Here is an 18329-nt window from a genome sequence, read left to right as displayed (position 1 = left end):
TCTCCTCTGTCTTCTCCCAGGTTTTGAAGAGGTGTCTCCACTCAACCCACCGCAATCTGACATGAGCCCACCACAGCAGTGGAACCACTTACACCTTGGTTACTGATGACTATTTGTTGTCAGATCTCATGGATAATGTCCTGCAATTAATCTTAGTCTGGCAGCGTGTGGGGCACTGAGCACATCCCTGCTCTTCAAGGACTCCTCTTTCCTCTCCAGGGAGCCGCATGCTCTGCGTTCTCCTCCCACTGCCCTGCCTATATCTTCTCGGTTACCTTTGCAGATTTCTTTTCCTCTCTCCATACCAAGATTATTTCCCAGGGCTCCAGTTTCTTCTCTTTTTCCTCCCCACATCCCTGGACGATCGTACCCTTGGCTGCAACTCCCACCAATATCCTGAAGCCCCCTAAGTCCATGTGTCCGGCTTAGGCCTCCTCCTGCTGTAGTTCTGACTTGGCAAACCCCATCACTATCCCCTCTCTGTCTTGTCTTCTCCACTGCTACCCTCCCTCCCAACCCCTGGCCACCAGTGATGAACATTCCCAAGTCCCACAAAATACAGCTCTTTAATTCATCTCCAGTTTGTCCCTTCCTCCACCTCTACTTGCACTTTCTGGTTCAAACCTTTAACCCCGCACAGCTGAGCCATGCCTCCTACATGGTCTCCAAATTCCAGTCTTCCTCCTTCCTCCAAACCCAGCTCTCAGGGTGATTTCTCTAAAAAGCCAATTTCATCATGCCCCATCATGTCCCTCTTCTGCCTGGAGGCCTCCCGGGTCTCCCCACCACCCTTGGATCAAGACCCCAATTCCTGAGCAAGGCACTGAGGGGCCTTTGTGACCTGGCCTTGCCTGGGTTCTCAGGACGTCTTGCCACCTCCACTGCCATAGTCAACAACCAGACACGTGGTGTCAGCTCACGGCTCTTGCCCTTCTGCATTCTGTGACTGCCGTCTGAGGTCCTTCTATCTCACCCACCTGGAAGCTCACACATCTGCAGACAGATTGCTTCCCCTCTAAGGTCTTCCATGACTGCCTTAAGCTTGAACTTAAGCTCCTTTCCTGGCTCTCTCAATACATACATTTGCTTCCTAGCCAACTACAGCCAACTTACAACCCAGCACCACCTACAGTGCATCACAGAGTCACTTAGAAATGTTGGCTAAATGAATAAATAAATAAGAGCTTCCATTTGTCAAGTGCCTCTGTATTAGGAGGGATGATGGTTAATTTTACGTGTCAACTTGACTGGACCATTGAAAAAGTTTCACTGGACATAGACCAAATTAACAGTGGTTGTCTGTGGGTGATAAGAATATGGGTGATTTTTATTTTCTTATTTTGGCTTGTTTATATTTTCTTAATTTTCTACAATAGCCAGAATTATCCTTGTAAACATGAAGATTATTTCATTAAAAAAAATTATTTTGTGATTGGATAGAGCCTCAGTGCTTACTCTAATGTAGATGAAGCATGAGAAGTCACCAGGGACCCAACCTATGGATTCTCTTGTCTGGTGGCTCCCAGCTCTTTTTGAATGTTACCCTGATGGCCCAGAATGAGGTCCCAGTCTGCTTCTGAGGCCAAGGGCCAGTGAGGACAGGCTTCTTTCCTACTAGGTACCTCCTCCAGGAGTTAGAAGTATTATCCCAGTTCTCCCCACTTGCCCAGATCAGTTGTTGCTAAGAATGTGGTGGTAAGGTGCACCTGGGTGGGTCAGTCAGTTAAGCATAGGACTCTTGATTTTGGCTCAGGTTGTGATCTCGCGGTTCATGGGACTGAGTCCCAAGTTGGGCTCTGTGTTAACAGTGTGCAGCCTGTTTGGGATTTTCTTTCTGCCCCACTCCCTCAGTCTCTCTTTCTCTCAACACAAACAAACAAACAAATAAAGGATGTGAGGTAAGCGGAACATTCTGGACCTGAAATTATTCCTAGAATCTCAGAGCTGGAGGGAGAACCTTAAATGTTAAGTCGCATGGCCCAACCCCTTTCCGTTGTTTTCATCCCTTATCCAGTAGCCCAATGAGTGGGTCATTTGCCTGAGCCTGCAAACTTCCAATGACAGTGAGCTTGACACTATCTAAAGTAGTACATTCCAACTTATCTAGAAAATTCATCTCTGTATCCGACTTTCAAGCTCCCTAAGATCACTGCCAAGGTCGTGGCAAATGAAAAAATGGAAATGAGATTTTGAAGAATAATTTCTCAAATGTTTATTCACTCCTTCAATGATGAGTGTTAGATGCCCAGTCCCATATCAGGTGATCAGGGGAGACAGAAGAATATACTAAGGCTCCTGTCCTACTGCTCACAGCAGAAGGGGAGGCAAAACCTGGGCCCAAGGGAGTGAAATAACAATGGGTTCAGCTCAGAGTAGGGGAGATCTACATGGGCTGGTGAGAACAGGATGCCTGAAAGAGGTGAAGGAGGGGGACCTGGGCTGAGCCTTGAAGGAAGGGAAGGTGTCAGAAAAGCAGTAGCAAGCGCGACAGTCCTTCCAGGCAGAAATCACAGGCATTTCCAAAATAAGCACATGGAATTTGACAGGGCCTCCACTAGCTTATGTGGTACCTCCATGCAAATGGGGAGGTTCCTGACCCTATGGCGCCTCTATCTACTGGAAAACGGTTATAATATACTCACTTTACAAATGAGACATTTGGCTGCCATCTTCCAGGAAAGTGTCACAACACACAAACAGATCTATAATGTGAGTTACCCCCTTTCACGTCCACATAACCCTGCATAGTGGCATTGTTTTTTTGTTTTTTTTTTATCTCTGCACAGTACCAGGTGGGGCCTGGTTGGGGTATGAGGACAAAGGGCTCCTGGCAGTGCTGAAAAAGCAGCAACAAGTCACTGCAGACTTGCTCTAGCGCCAGCCCAACAGAGGCGGGAGGCACAGGCTGGGGATGGCAGGATCGAACCTTCTAAATCAAGTCTGGTCCCTCTAGAAGTCCACTGCTCTGGGCTCTTACCCACTTCTTTCTCTTCAGTCTGTTTAAGGCATGTTCATAAACCTAACAGGCTTTTCCTGTGAGGTGGCGGGGCAGCTGCGATTCACGTTACAGATGGGGCAAGGGAAGTCAGAAGTGGCAGGATGGGCAGGGACTCCCTCGGCTGGGGGTGAGGCAGGTCTGGGACCCTGATTTCCTTCCACCTCTCTGGAAGTTGGAAAGGGAGACAGAAATTAAACTCTCCCCTAAGGGCAAGCAGTGGCTCCACCTCAGGTGGGGTCAGAAAGGCAGCCTCTAGGACAGCTCCAATTCCTTCAGGTCAAAGATGGGGGAAGCCAAGACACAGAGAGAGGCGGTGACTTGCCCAAGGACATATAGCAAGTCAGTGGCCAAACAGGCTCCCTTCTGTTGAGTTCTCATGGGGCTCTGAAGGTACGCAATGGCATCCTCCTCTCTCAGCATAAAGCATTCTACCACCCTCTTGCCTTCTGTGTGGTTACTGAGGCTCACTCCTGCTTGGAAGCAGCGGGTAGGAGGGGGACCCCCTCATGAATCCAGAATCTTGGGGTGACTGCTGATTTGCTAAGAGGAGGCCTTGGTTCACTTCAGTTTGGCACTGGCCTCCTCTTGGCACACGGCACAGGTAACAGGGCAGGCCACACTCCCTCAAGACTGAGAGGCTGCCTTGGGAGAGGAGGTGGCCCTAAGAAGCCTTGATCAACTGATGGGTAGAAACATAAAACGTGGTCTATCCATCCAAAGGAATAGTATTCAGACGTAACAGGAGTGGAACACTAACCCATGTTACAATGTGAGTAAACTTGAAAACATGTTGATATAAAAGGCCATGTATTTTGTGATTCCATTAATATGAAATATCCTGAAGAGTTAAGTTCACAGACACAGAAAGCAGATCAGTGGTCGGCAAGGGTTGGGTAAAGGTGGAATGGGGAGTGACTGCGTAATGGGTTTGGGGCCTCCTTGAGAGTTGAGGAAAATGCTTGGGAACTAGAAAGAGGTCATGTACAACACTGGTTATGCACTGAATGCACTAGAGGGTAGAGTTTAAGGAGTTATGTTATGTGCAAGCACCTGGGTAGTTCAGTCATTTAAGCATCCAACTCCTGATTTCAGCTCAGGTCATGATCTCCCAGTTCGTGGGTTCGAGCCCCATATTATGTAAACTTTACCTCAATAAAATAATAATAATAGGAGGAGAAGGAAGAAGCCGCTGTTGCCACCACTGCTTTGAGGCTCCTATCTAGAGGGCCAGCCATGGGTCAGCTTTTTCTTCTTCCAGGAAAAGAGCTGGGCTTCTCCAGATCCTCCCACACCCAGCATTAGGGGACAGGGCCAACACCTCATGGCCTGCACTGGAGCTCTGCTGCAGGGTGGCCCAGTCTGGTCAGGCCCTAAATCCTTGTACAGTCAGGAAGAGAAGCAGCTGGACCCCCTGGCTGCACGTGGCTGGCCGGTCCTGGTGTCAGCCAAGGGTGGGGCAGCCTGTGTTTTTGCAAACACCATTTGTACAATTCTCCATCTGGATCCCAAAGGCTCTGCTCGTTCTTGGGTGCTTCAGAGCCATCTGGAATATCAGGGCCCAGGAAAAGTTCGAGGGCACCCGCTTTCGCCTTGGTCACCTTGGGACCCCACACAGACTGCTCGACTGAGGGAGACTCGCTCTTACCACTTTGAGAAGCATCTGTCTCACTGGAAAATAGCACAGCCTGTTTGAACAGATGTCCTCAAACTGAGCCCAAAGCAGCCTCACGCTTCCCTTCTTTGAGTCTAGATCTGTCCTCTGGGGCCTGCACAGAACGGAGTAACCCATCTTCCCTGAAGGAGCCCTCAGAGCACAGAGATGGGCAAAGGACGACATAGAGCACTTACACACCCACCTTCTGGTCCAGCCTGTCACTCCTGCAGACCCTGGGCAGCTTTCCACACCTTCCCAGGCCTCAGTTTCCCAACTTGTAAAATGTCACACCCACATTCTGGGTTGTCCTAAAGCTCAGTGGAGACAAGGAGTGGAATATTGCTCCGAACAAGTCAAAAGGTACCACGGCATCAGGAGCCCTTTGGGTCAAACCTTTGTAGAATTTGTCTGTGAATTAACACCCACTCATTAAGTCTAGCCAGTCTTGGAGTCCTGGAGAGACCCCCCACCTGTGGCCCAGAGACATATCCCTGGGTATTTCCGGAGGAAGTATTTCCCACTCAGCCTTGAAGGAGTAATATGGACGTCACACTAGAGGAGGATGAGCCAGTAGCACTGGGTCTGGGGTCAGATGCACTGTAGGGTTGGACTTCTTCTTTCTCAGCTCCTGGCCCTGGCAGCCTTTCTCCCAGATTCTCCGTCCCCTCACAACCTGCTGGCACCAGGGCCACAAAAATATGCAGCGGTGACAGACCAGATTAGGAGCCCAGAAGCCTGGGCCCAGTTTGGGCTAGAATTGGCTGTGTGACCCCAGGCTGCTCCCCTTGTCCGTGTGATTTTTTAAAAGGGTACAACTGGCATTTTCAGGGGGCAAATACACTGGCGTGGTGCACTACTCAGGGAAATTGGCTGCCCTGGCCTTTCTCACCGGAGGTGCCCCGGTCACACAACTCCAAACCCTCTGAGGAACAGGCTAGGGGGACATCTATGAGGCTATTCTAGCCCCTTCTGATGCTTGGTTCTTCCGGGCACTCCATGACATGTGATAGCCCAGGCTCATGAGCTGGGCTGCCTCATCACAAGATCACTGTCCCAGCCCCTGTGTTCATGCTGCTCAGGGTGTGCTGGGGAGACAGATCTCTCCTGTTACTCTACTGCTAGCCCTCTGTTGCTCCACCTGTTACTCTTCTCTTACTACCTTGTTACAGCTCCACCCAACCCTCTCTTCGACAAGGTCCAAGGTCAGGGGCACAGTCATTCTCCTCCAGCTGGGCCTGTGGGAAGCCCCAGGCCCATCCCCCTCTGGATGTGTGAATGGGAGTGAGTGGGGGGGTTTGAGACTGAGATTCCTTTGCACAGGGGCTTGTCTGTTTCAGGTGGCTTGTCTCCGGCAGTGACAGGAAGGGAATGCCAAATTCACGCTGGGTAATAAATTCTGCAAAGGCAATAAAACCAAAGCGGAGGAATAGATGGAAGAACCGCAACAACTGATTAAACATTTTTGTTGGCAGTCACAGACACATGACACATTTTCTGAGGTTTGCAGCAAGGAGACATCTGGCCTTGGCCCATGTGTTTGTGGGAGGGAATCATGGTGAGTAGAGGCCAGGGAGCTGGAGAGGGCAAGACCCTAAAAAGGCAGCAGGCTGGGAAGCAGGCACTGTTTAGTGGGTACTGAGGCACCTCCAGGGCAGCGGTCTCAGCGAGCCGCTTGGGACACTCCCAGGAGGGGCAGTGTCAGGATCTGCCCCCACATTCACAGCTTTAGGCCCAGGCTTGCCTGCCAATTCCGTGGACTGCAGGAGTCGAGGCCTGGAAAGAGAACGCTTTGTGTTTGGAACGCCTGCTGCCCAGCCCCACCACACCCCACACCCAGACTCAGGGTTCTGGACTGAAGGCCTGAGGCCCAACCCTCCCCTGATTTTTGCAGGGTATCGAGGGCCATCATATAGGGCCTCCAGCTGGCCCAGAAGAGGACCTTGGGACTTTTAACTCCCTGAGTTTCCTGATCAGGTCTCAAAATATTCTGTACTTCCATACCTTCACTCATGAGGTTCCTTTCCCACTTCATCCTGTCCTTCAAGGTTCTGCTGTGCTCTGAGACCCAGAGGCCCCTTTGCCACCAGGGAAGCAGCACCCACTGATCTGTATGTGTGTGTCTGTGTCTGTGTGTGCATGCATCTTCCCAACAGGCTCTTTGCCTTTTCTCCCCTGCCATTCTCCCCATGCCTGCTGCCCATTGAAATGCCCCACTGGGGCTCTGCATGAGCTAATGTGGACCTGTGGCAGTGGTGGTAGAGCACATGGGTGGAGAGGGGCAGTGACCAGCCACCTGACTTAGACTAGCCTTCTGCTCTCTTGAGAAGAACCAGATTTCCACATGCAACTCTCCAGTCCCTCAATGACCCGCCACTGCTCACAAGATAAAGCCCAGCCTTGCCAGTCACCCTGGGAGACCCTGCCTGCAGCAAGCCCAAGTCAACAGCACTGAAATGCAGGTCAGGGTATCACTGTGACAGTCTGGAAACTGCTTGAAAGAAGTGTCACGCACCCCTGTGTAAAGGCAGAGCAATGTCCTGGGATCTGGTTTACCACATATTTCAGTCCCACGCTGGGCTACCAGCTGGCATTAAACCCAGTGCCCACAAGGCCCCAGGAGCCTTTCCCCTCTCACATAGAGATACCGACTTAGGTATCTCACATAGAGATACCTCTCACATAGAGATACCTGACACATAGAGATACCGACTTAGGCTTTACTGGCTGACTTGATAAAGGGAGCCTCTCACCCCTGATCCCACCACTTTGTTCATGTGGCCCTCTGTTCATACCAAGGGGGCAGCTCTTGGCCTAGCCAGACCCCATGGTCCTGCAGCACCTGCTCAATCCACTGGCCAGGCATGCGACTCCATCTTCTCTGCCCTCTGCAGGCCTGAGCATCCCCCCTCAAGGGGCAGCTTCCAAACTGCTCTCTCTACCTCCAGACCCCCGAGGCATCAGCCCAGACTCTTATCTATAGCTCCTTACTGTAAACATGACCATTTGCTCTCCTTCAGCTACGCCCTACTCAGTCTCACCTTCACAAATGTCATCGCCCGCCCCTTACTTGGACAACACCTGCCCATCCTCTCATATTCCATGCAGGGGTCACCTCCTGGGGCCCAGGCCTCCCTGAAGGGGTCGACAGCTGCCCCTCCAGCGCCATTTCCCAGCACAGAGCTCAGTTCTCTGTATTGTTTCTCCCTCTTTGCAGCCTTGAGGGCTAGAAGAGGGCTGGATGCTAGTAAATATTTAGAGAATAAAGCTTGGTTTCCCCAGGGCAGGAGTTGCCCTACAGAAGCCCCAGTCTTTACCTACCTCTGAGAAGAACACAGAGAGAATGACCAGACTGATCCAGTGAATTATGCCAGCAAACTGGAATGCACTGGAAACTGCAATGAACACAATAATGGACCAATTTTAGGCACAAGGAGTTAGGTGCGTTGATAGAGGACCTTCACAGCGTGGAGGCAGACCTCTGCAAGCCCGGGGCCCGCTCATGTGAACATTTGGATCCAGACAGAATCAGGCCAGAGAACATCCAGGGCAGCTTTAAGTGGTGTCTGTGATGGAGCTGGTAGGAGGGTGCAGGGCCAGTGGTGCTGCTCCTCCCTCTGTCTGTCCCCCCATAGGCCATGCCTCAGAATTCTAGCTCAGTCCCATCAGCTCTGGTGGGCTGTGAGCTATAGCCATCCTCCCAGAAAGGAGCCCTCCAGAGGGGGGCTTATCAAGACATTCATGGCTGTCAGAGCTCAGTAGGCAGCTTCAGTCAAGTCTACCTGAGCTTTTGGAAACCCTTACCACAATTCACAGCCAAAGCTCTGGGCACTGGGTGGGGCTCAAAGCGAGCTTACTTTGAATTTTCACTGTGAAAACCCTGATGTAGAGATGGCTATGCTGGCAGGGGTGTTTGGAGTGAGGCTGGAGAAAGGCCTGGAAGAGGGAGTCGGGCCTGGTAGGGAGATGTCACCTCCTGAACATGACAGCTCAAGCAGCTGGGGTCTGCCATGCTTCCAAGTTGCTCCATTTGCCCTCCAGACGCCATAGTGAAGTGGGGAGAGCCATCAGCCCCTGAAAGCTCCCAGCCCACCTTCCACCAGACAATCCTTAGAGTTAAGGCGCTATCTCTGGAAGACCCCTTTAAAATACGGGAGCCATGGCCAACTTCAGAGCCTAATCAAGGTGTAGTTTATCAGGTAGTGACGCCAAAAGCAGGGTTCTGGGCCCAGGACAAGGGTTAGGTGGGCTCTGATGGAGAATGGATGGGAGGGGATGCTTTCTAGAAGGCAGGCCTGAAAGACAGCCGGGCAGAGCGGTGGGCAGGGCCAAAACAAGGTGGAGGAATGCTGCCAAGAACAGGCCTGCATTGTTTCTCTGCTGGTCAGGACTGCTTAGCGTGTAGCTCAAAATTCCCTGGGGGCTAAAAGAAAAGTACCCCAGGACTCAGTGGGGAAGGCTGACCTGAAAGAGAGGAACCCAGAGCCTCCCCCAAAGCTCTGGGATCACAGAATGGGCAGAAGCCAGAACCTGGAGAATGTCTGGGAGAGAGAGGCTGCGGTACCAGGTTCCAGGTGGGAGACCTCAGGGTCCCCTGGTATTGGGCCAATGTGACTGACCCTTAGAAGCTGGGGCCTGGAGGCACCGTGGATTCTTTCCATCCCAGGCCACATGAATACTAGTGGGAACCGAGAGTCTGAGGCCTGTCTGACTCTGAAAAGACCTCCAGATGATTCTGAAAACATAAAATCTCTCCCCATTATTTCTCAAATGAATTCCTGTGCCTTTTTTTACGGTTTGCTTTAGAAGAGCAATAAATCTCTGATTGTGCGTTTTATGGAATTTAAGATGCCTTTTATGAGCTGCTATTGGATCTCCCACCAAAATCAATCTCCTGGATACTTAATTTTAAGCAAAATTCCAGTGTCGGCCAGGTTCTCAGTTCTATTCAATGCCTTGTCACAACCTGAGCAGCCGAGGGCCCCAAGTATAACCTACGACAGGGAAAGAAAGACTCTGTTATGGCCAGACCTCATAAAAAGCAGACATATGGATGAGTGGGAGGGAAAGTATACAACATGGTTTAATTGAAGACAGGTTGAGTGTAAAATCAGTGCTGGTCACTTTATGCTGGAAGATACTTTGATTGGAACCAAGGGGCCACCAGCTGCACAAAACCCAATGAGGCTTATCAGACAAAAGCAATTCTGTACTGCCTGTCATCCTCTCTAGAGAGTAGGGAGGGCTGATAGGGCATGGAAGGAGCTTTGATGGACCCTGAGTACAGAGGCTCCAGTAAAAGAACTGGGGGCATTTGAGAAAACAAGTCTAAGATGACTGACTGGGTTTGAGGATGGATCTATAGTTCTACACTTTGCCAATGGTGGAACCTTGCAGGCCAAAAATTTTATCTTTTTTTTTTTATTTGCATTTGTATAATCCGCTTTCTGAATTGGGGAAATATAGGGATGCAGGAGCTCTAACAGAAACTGCTCACTCATCTGAAGCCAAGAGTAAAGACACCTGGCTCTCCCCAGAGAGCCAGATAGGGGTCTGCGAGGGTGGGGGGCAAGAAGTAGGCACCTCCCAACAGCCATGTTGCCATGGGACATCTAGAAGGACAGAAGAGGTAGCAGACAAGCCATTGATTGCCATGTGCATCAGGCTCCCATAAACACAAGACTAGAACAAACACCAAGACACTATGGTGGGAAAAAAACTGGCCATGCCATTAAATGGCCTGATGGCTTGAAGACCCTTACCTAGGGAAAGTCTCTAACTTCTCCAAATCTTAATTCCCTTGCCTATAAGGTGAGATAAAATCAGTCATGCCACCTCACAGGGTTGCTGCGAGGGTCAAATGTATGGAAAAATCCTTTCAAAATGATCACATTATGTGTAAATAACACTGCCAAATTATGGCTGGATAAAAACACAAGCAATCATATCATCATTGTGGTTGCTGTTATTATTAGTTAGTAGAAGGTGATATGCCTCCACACATAAGAACTCTCTTTAAGATACAGAAAAGTCCAACCTGGAGAATTCCAAATGGGAACAATAAAAAGAAAAGTGCATACAGGGGTCCCCAACACTTTTGATCTCATCAGTTTCTGATCACGGAATGCTAGGGAGGGGGATTGGAGAGGCCACATTGGGTAGAAAGGGGCAAACAGGTATTCGGGGGGACAGAGAAAGAAGCTGTCAGATTTCCTCCCCGGGCAGTAATCCCCATGAGCCATGGTGCCAGGGTCATAACAGTGGCATTGGGCTGGGGGCATATGGCACTGCTGGTTGGGGACCCCTGATGGATGCACACTGAATATTGACATCATATGTATTTGCATATGTATCTCTCTTGCTACTCACACTGGAGAAGCTTTATATCTATTAGAAGTTCCAGAGTCAGGAGAATCACCACCAATATTACACAGGCTACCAGGAAACTGTTGAGACTTGCACTGAGCAAAAATACCTGCCACACGGCTGCTCTCTTCCCACAGCACGGCTTCAGCCAGGTAGACCTGTGGGGACACAAGAGGGAGAGGAGGTAAGATCCTGGCCACAGCCCTGGTCCCAAACATACCCTCATCATTCCTCCCAGGCTCTACGTTTCCCAGCAAAATGCAACCTTATTCAAGAGGTCACTGGGTAGAATCACAAAGAGCAAAACCAATCATAAAAAGGTGCAGCTAGGTTTATAGGCTGACCTGGGCAACACACAGCATCCATCTGGGTTTCAGTCTCCTCATCTTTACAGTGGGTGTGAAACCCACATCTCATGGGCTTCTTGCAAACACTGGAGATCACAAAGGTCAGTGAAGAGCCTGGCTAGGTATAAGAACTGCATGAAAACGAGCTGTTATTACTGTATGTCTGTCTAGTCGTGGAACCTAGCACAAACTCTGCATTTAGGAGACCCTCAGTTCGCCTCTAATGAATGATTGATAAATTAACGAATGAATTTTCAGTGGTTTTCAGCTATATAAGAAGAGATCTGAGCTAAATCCCTATTTCTCAGAGGGGGTTGTATGGAATCCTAGTTCCACAGAATGTTAATGGTTATTACTTGATAATTCTATGGTTGGATAGGTTTTGGAAAATTGGGGTCAAAGTCAAATGGCTATTTTTCTAGGCAGGACATTGCAGTGCCTTTAATATGTTATTTTACATCATCATGCTCAAAAGGGATTATAGTATCAGTGCTTTCCAAACTTGCTGGACAGCACCCTCATGTCACAGGGCATCTAGTGGGACTAGTGCTTCATGGAAGATCTTTTCAGAAACCCTGCCTAGATGATCTTGAACAACCACAGGTAGAGATCAAGTCACCGAGGACGGAGTTTTTCCTGAGTAGGACTGGAAGTGGGAAGGAGGTGAAAAACCTCAGAGCTGGGGCAGGCATTTGATGTACTCCCTTCAGGAACACAAGATCCTAGGAAAAAGAGGTGTCTCTGAGGGGGCAGGTGGTATTGAGGCCAAACCTCATTGCCGTCTTGAGGAAGAATTAGGCATCCTGAAGTAGCAGAGACAGTGCTAGTCAGGGAGTCCCCACTTCTGGCTCCACCTTCAGACACACAGGACTATGTGTGAAGGTTATCTGTGCATTTCAGGCCTCAGCCTCCCATTTGTAAAACTCCTTAACTCCTAGGATTGTTGCAAGTTAAATGAGGGAATGTATCTGATCTATAAAGCACCATGGAGCTGAAATGGATTGTTAATGATGATGACGATGATGTTGGAAAGTTATCTGATGACCCAGACAGCTGGCTGTCCCCATCCTCTGCACACAGGGCAAGCGTCCGCTGAAGTGGGTCAGGGCCCAATGCCCTGAAAATCCTAAAGTGTCACTGGAAGAGGGAATTCTGAGATGCTCTCTTCTCCCCAAAGGAATACTGTGAGTGCTTCAAGGAGGAGTTTCTCCCTCAGAATCCATCTAGGGAAAGCTTGAAGGAGCCCCCAGTTGTTGGAAGGTGGTACAAAGCTCATGGCTCTTCAAAAAACCTGGCAGGAAATTTGGCTTATTCAAGTCTTTCTGGAGAGTTTCCAAAACCTGTGGGAATGACAGGTGCTGTCTTGGTTCTAAGAGAATGCAAAGACTCGGGGGTTCAGTCTCCAGCCTCAGGGAGCTGGTCCCACAAATAGGGGTAGAGGGATTTCAACAGGTGATTGTGGAAAAGGAAGAAGGTATTTTGGACAGGGTTGAGAGGGGACTGATGTGAGCCCCACCTGGCCCAAGAGTATGGGGTGAGGATGAGGAGACCAGCCAGGCCAGAGAGAGTTCTCACTAAGGGACAAGCAGAAGACAGGGAGACAAAGGTGAGTGGAGACCAGATTGTGAAGGCCATTGATGAATGCCTCCATCACTCACTGCAGATGGGTTTCAAAGTCTGATGCAGAAACACTTCTCTCCAACTTCTTGCAGACTCACATGGGCCAACCCATAAGCAAGAGGCTACAGGGTAGATCCCAAACTGACATCATATGGAGCTCAGTAGGGTTGCCAGATAAAACACAGAACATCCAGTTAAATCTCAGATAAACAATGAACAATTTTCTAGTGTGAGTATATCCCAAACATTGCATAGTTATACTAAAGAAAGTATTCATTGTTTATTTGAAATTCAACTTTAACTGGGTGTCCTGTATTCAGGGCAGAGGGGTGTTGAGGGGGCCTGGTAAGGGTGGCTGTGATTTGGTCAGGTGAGAAGCCAGTGCCTGTGAAGGAAAGGCCACGAGAAGGGCTGCCAGACAGAGGACTGGGTGTGTCTGTCCAGGGCGGGCAGGAAAGAAGGACAGGGGTGCTGAAGCCTCCACCTCACAGCTCAGAGGGACGGAGCCCCAGAGAAGCTTAGAGGCTGCTGCCCACAGGTGCTATCAGCTGCGTGTGGATATGAAAGCCCCTTTGAACTGTAAGATCTCTTTGGCCATCACTACTCAGCTGACCTCTTCTGATTCATCTGCATGTCTCACCTACTCCCCCTTCTTCCTCTCCCAGTGTGACATTCCTGCCCCCACTTTCCAGTGGCCCTATTTTAATCTTTCACACCTCTCTTGTGGCTCATCACTTCCCCTCCCGCCCTCCTGTCAAGTTCTCCCGGATCACCGGATCACTGATCACTGCAAGCACTGTCATTGCCATGCCCCAAAGCAGACATCGCTCCAGTTCCACATCTTCTCGAAAACCCAGTCCAGTTACTTGTGGCCCCTAAAAATGGTGGCCTTTCACTGTCATCTGAAATGTGACGCAAGCACCTCCTGCAGTTATAACTAAAGAGGGGAGCTGCAAGGCCGTTTGCCTGGGCCGGCGTCAGGGTGAGCAGCGAGCAGGAAGACGGCCTGCACATTAAACGGAAGGAGCCGGGGAATGCTTTGGCCTCTGTGCCTTGTATACCCCAGGAGAATGGGATACGTCCCTCAGAGTCTGCTCCTTCTACCTCAAGCACAAAGTTCCAAAGAGAGAAGGGGATGAAACAAACTATTTATTTCCCCACAAACAGGAGACTCCAATCTGTACCTGCTTCCATGGGAGGAAAAGTCATTTTATGTTGCTCCTTAAAACGCTGAAATGTCGGGGCTCCTGGATGGCTCAGTTAGTTGAGCATCCAACTTTGGTTCAGGTCATAATCTCACGGCTCGTGGGTTCGAGCCTCATGTCAGGCTGTGTGCTTCCAGCTCAGAGCCTGGAGCCTGCTTCAGACTCTATGTCTCCCTCTCTCTCTCTGCCCCACCCCTGCTTGCACACTCTCTCTCAAAAATGAATAAATGTTAAAAACAAAAATAAAAAAAAAAAACACTGAAATGTTGATTTTGTTTTTTTGTTTGGATAGCAAAACTTCCTAACCGGACCAAGGTCTGGTTATTGTAAAGATGTAGGTGTGAGGTGGGGTGGCTGAGACTGGGAACTCACAGCCAGGTAAAGAGCTACTACTGGCAGGTGTCTGGAGCCACCCACAGTCTGCAGTCAGCAATAGCGGGCCTGGCCCTGAGACTGCAGCATGCCTTGGCCTCAGGGTGCAGCCAGGCAGGGCACCAGGCAAGTGGCAGGATTCAGAAACCAGGCAGGGGAAGGTCTGGGAGTCAGATGAATGCCAGTACCCACCACGTTGCTACAGAGGCACTGTCATCAAAACAGGCAACAACCCTTGGACAGCTTACATTTGAGTGGGTGAGAGAGTCAAACAACAAACATAACAAATTATGTTTGTAAATTATGTGGTTTACTACAGGTGGTAGGTACTGTAGAGGAAATATAGAGCCTAAAGGGTGACATTTCAGATAAGGCGGTCAGCATAGGCTGCACTGAGAAAGTGACATTTGAGAAAGAGTTGGAGGGAGTGATATCCGGGGACATGGGGGAAATGTACACTAAACAGCGACTCTTCATGGTAAAATTCTACTCAGCCCCAAAGAACGTCTGACAGAATAAATACCAGAACAGGAGCCAGGAGTTGGGCTGAGTGGAGACATCCTCCTTCAGTGCAGAGTGTGGTTTAACAAACCCCACCTAGGGCAGACGCTGCAGGCATTTCTACAGTCCTTGGTGCAATGCACATGGTTCCCAAAGAACCCCAAGGCAGCTGTAGAACGAAGCCTGTGCCCCACTGCTCTAATCCTGTTCTTCTACTCTGTGCCAGCTCCACAGTCCCCTCACACTTGCTTTCAACTACCAGTCCTTCAGCCAGGCCCACCTGGGAGTGACTTCATGAAGCCCCAATTTTGCACAGGTTCAAGAGGTACAATTTGCATCATGGTGTATGTGAACCCCAGGACTGCAGGGTAATACACAGGGAGATGGACTGAACTAAAGATGGAGGGAAGCCAACCTATAAAAGAAAGGGACAGAGTATCTGATGAAGAGCAGATGCCTTGGAGCCGGGAGGCTGGAATCTGCATTGTGGTCAGTGGTTCTCAACACTGGTTGCATCCTAGGACCACCGAGAGAGCTTTAACAATTCCAGTGCCCAGATCACACATCAGACCACTTAAACCACAACCTCTGGGTTGAGACCCAGGCCTCAGAATGTTTTGATCTCCTTAGGGGGTTCCAATGTGCGGCCGAGATTGAGAACCACTGCCCTAGGTCTCCAGGGACCAGCAGCATCAGCATCATCTGGGAGCTGGTTAGAAATGCAGAATCTTGGGCCTTCTCCGTGCCCTCTGAATAAGGGTCTGCATTTCAGTGAGATCCCAAGTGATCTAGGTAAGAACTGCTTTGAACTTAGCAAGAGGTAACAGGTATTTCAGGAGATGGATGGAGCACAGCAAGGGGAGTCTGGGAGCAAGAGAGATGAGACAATGAAGGCAAGCAGGTGCCAACCCAGGCCCAGGGAGTGGTGAGGCAGGCAGGTCCTCTGGAGGGGGAAGAAGGTGGCAGGGACACTCACTGAGACTGAGTGTGTACATTTGTTTTTGTTTTTTTTTTAATTTAAAAAAATTTTTTTTAACGTTTATTTATTTTTGAGACAGAGAGAGACAGAGCATGAATGGGGGAGGGTCAGAGAGAGAGAGACACAGAATCCAAAACAGGCTCCAGGCTCTGAGCTGTCAGCCCAGAGCTCGACGCGGGGCTCAAACTCATGGACCGTGAGATAATGACTTGAGCCAAAGTCGGCCGCTTAACCGACTGAGCCACCCAGGCACCCCTGACTGCGTGCATTTGGGGGCGAGGAGTGGGGGGCGGTGGGGAGTGCCAAGGCCTTCCTTAGCCATGGATGTGAGGCTGAAGCCTGAATCCAAGAAGGCTCTGGGCTTCTAGCTCCTTGAAGAGCAGGACCATGGATTCCAAGCCTCCAGGACAGAAGATGGGTTGAAGCAGCAGACTTTCTGGCTGAGGGATTGTTTGGAAATTCCAGCCTGCTAATAAAATTCCTGTGAAATTCAAATGACTCAGACATTCCTAAGAGACTGTGTTTTAGCAGAAAAATAGAATGTGTCCAGTTTCGAAATACTCTTGAGTGGTTAAATAATGACTCAAGGAGCTTAATGGGCCAGAAGGGAAATCAGCATTGACTTGTTAATTAGAGAAGATACTTCCTTCAGCATCCAGCCCAATCAAGGCCCTGGCGCTGGTTCTCAAGATGGTGTTATCCCTGGAATTGTCACCAGAGGGCAGGCGTCTCCCAATTTCATATCTTGGTACAGCAACAGCAAAGGGACAGCTCCAGGAGGCAGGATTGGGCTGCCAAAGTCTGTAAATACCAACAACCAGATGGCATCTCCTGGCAGGTAGGCAGGTGTTCTACCATGGGTTCCACTAGTTCCTGAGGCCTCAGAGAAATTCTGGGTGGGAGGGGAGGCTGGGTACCTTTGCTGCTTCTGCTTTATATTCTTAGTTACCTTGATAACAAGTTTGAGAGAATAACTTCTAGAAAATTAAAAAGAGCTTTGGCAAATTTCTGATGTACTTTTCATGTGAGGTAAGGCCACGGGGGTGGCCAGAAGCAGGCATCTCCAGGTCACTGCTCCATCAGGCAGCATTCCCAAGCCTGGCACTGGAACAGCCCCTTTCTGAGAGGTGAAGCAGAAACACAAGTGCCAGGATAGCAAGGGCTCTTTGCTCCTGTGGGGAGTGGCCTCTCCTGCCCTGGCAATCCACTAAGCAATTGGGCCACCGTGACTGCCAGGCTGGTGTGGCTGGGAAGATGCACAATAGGAGAAGGGGCAGTGGCTAGAATCTTGGGAATGTGGAGAACCTTCAAATTGTTCAAAAAAGGTGCTCACAGGCAGTGGAGAGGCATGGTGTCCCCAGAGGAGGTAGCAGGCTACAGAAAAACCTATTTCCCTGTAGGCAGCCAGACCAGATGGCCTTGTCAGTCCTACATTGTGATTTTCATCCCATCAAGTCTCCAAAGAAAGGAGCTGAGGGAGGGGGTGGAGTGAGTCAGAGGCCTGTCTGGTAGTGGGAGCGGAATGAAGTCTGGAGCACTGGGATTCCCTACCTGCCCCTAAATGCTGACCTTGGGAGGCACTGCTAGATCTGAACCTCAGAACCCTTCTAAGCTGCAGAGCTCTCTAACAATAGATGAAAATTTTGGCCCTATGCCTGGAAAATACATGAAACCACAACACTGTGCATAACATTCTAAGGGGTGCATGGACCCTCTGGATCTCACTGATGATCTCACTGATTAAAGGATACCTGGGTTCCAGGTTCAAACTCTGAGTCCCCTCCTGGCCCCAAGTGCTCCAATTCTGTGATGCTGAACATCTGGGGCTGGATGTCGCAGACTTGGTGGCGGTGCCAAATGTCCACAGAACACCCCATGGCCCCACTTTACTCATCTTTACTGTATTTATTCCAGATGATTAAAACACTGTCAGTGAAAGCCATGAGGCTGACTTTAATCCAATCTCTGGCATTGACCTATGCTTGATTCTTACTGATTTAACAAACACTTATACAGCATTTACTATGAAACAGGAGCTTTTCTGAGCACTTTACAAATGTTAACTCAGCTAGTTGTTTTAAGGCAATTCTTTCCATTTTTTTCCGCTGTTAATGAATGGTGGGGAAAGCTAGACTCTTCCACCAATTGGGTTGGGTCACAACTGGAATTTCCAAATCACGGCCCCACAACTGACTGAACTCTGAGTGTATTCTTTGAGCCTTAGTTTCCTAATCCCCCAAATAGGAGTATTATCTTCCTTTGCAGGCTTGTTGTTCTAAAATATTAAAAA

At 49.7% G+C, this 18329-nt stretch overlaps 1 protein-coding gene across 2 annotated transcripts in view; it reads right to left on the bottom strand.

The window, feature by feature from the left end:
* TMEM266 (transmembrane protein 266) overlaps positions 1-18329 on the bottom strand; it is a 125809-nt gene that overhangs the window by 40594 nt on the left and 66886 nt on the right. For both annotated transcript variants that reach the window (XM_058736941.1, XM_058736940.1), the window contains exons 4-5: positions 11019-11173; positions 7971-8044 (exon numbers count right to left, since the gene is read on the bottom strand). In XM_058736941.1, the coding sequence (XP_058592924.1) occupies positions 7971-8044; positions 11019-11173 (229 nt within the window). The remainder of the gene's footprint in view (positions 1-7970; positions 8045-11018; positions 11174-18329) is intronic.

This window comes from Neofelis nebulosa, chromosome 7 (assembly GCF_028018385.1).
Source record: "Neofelis nebulosa isolate mNeoNeb1 chromosome 7, mNeoNeb1.pri, whole genome shotgun sequence".
NCBI lineage: Eukaryota > Metazoa > Chordata > Mammalia > Carnivora > Felidae > Neofelis > Neofelis nebulosa.
This window is presented reverse-complemented; position numbering and strand designations above follow the sequence as displayed.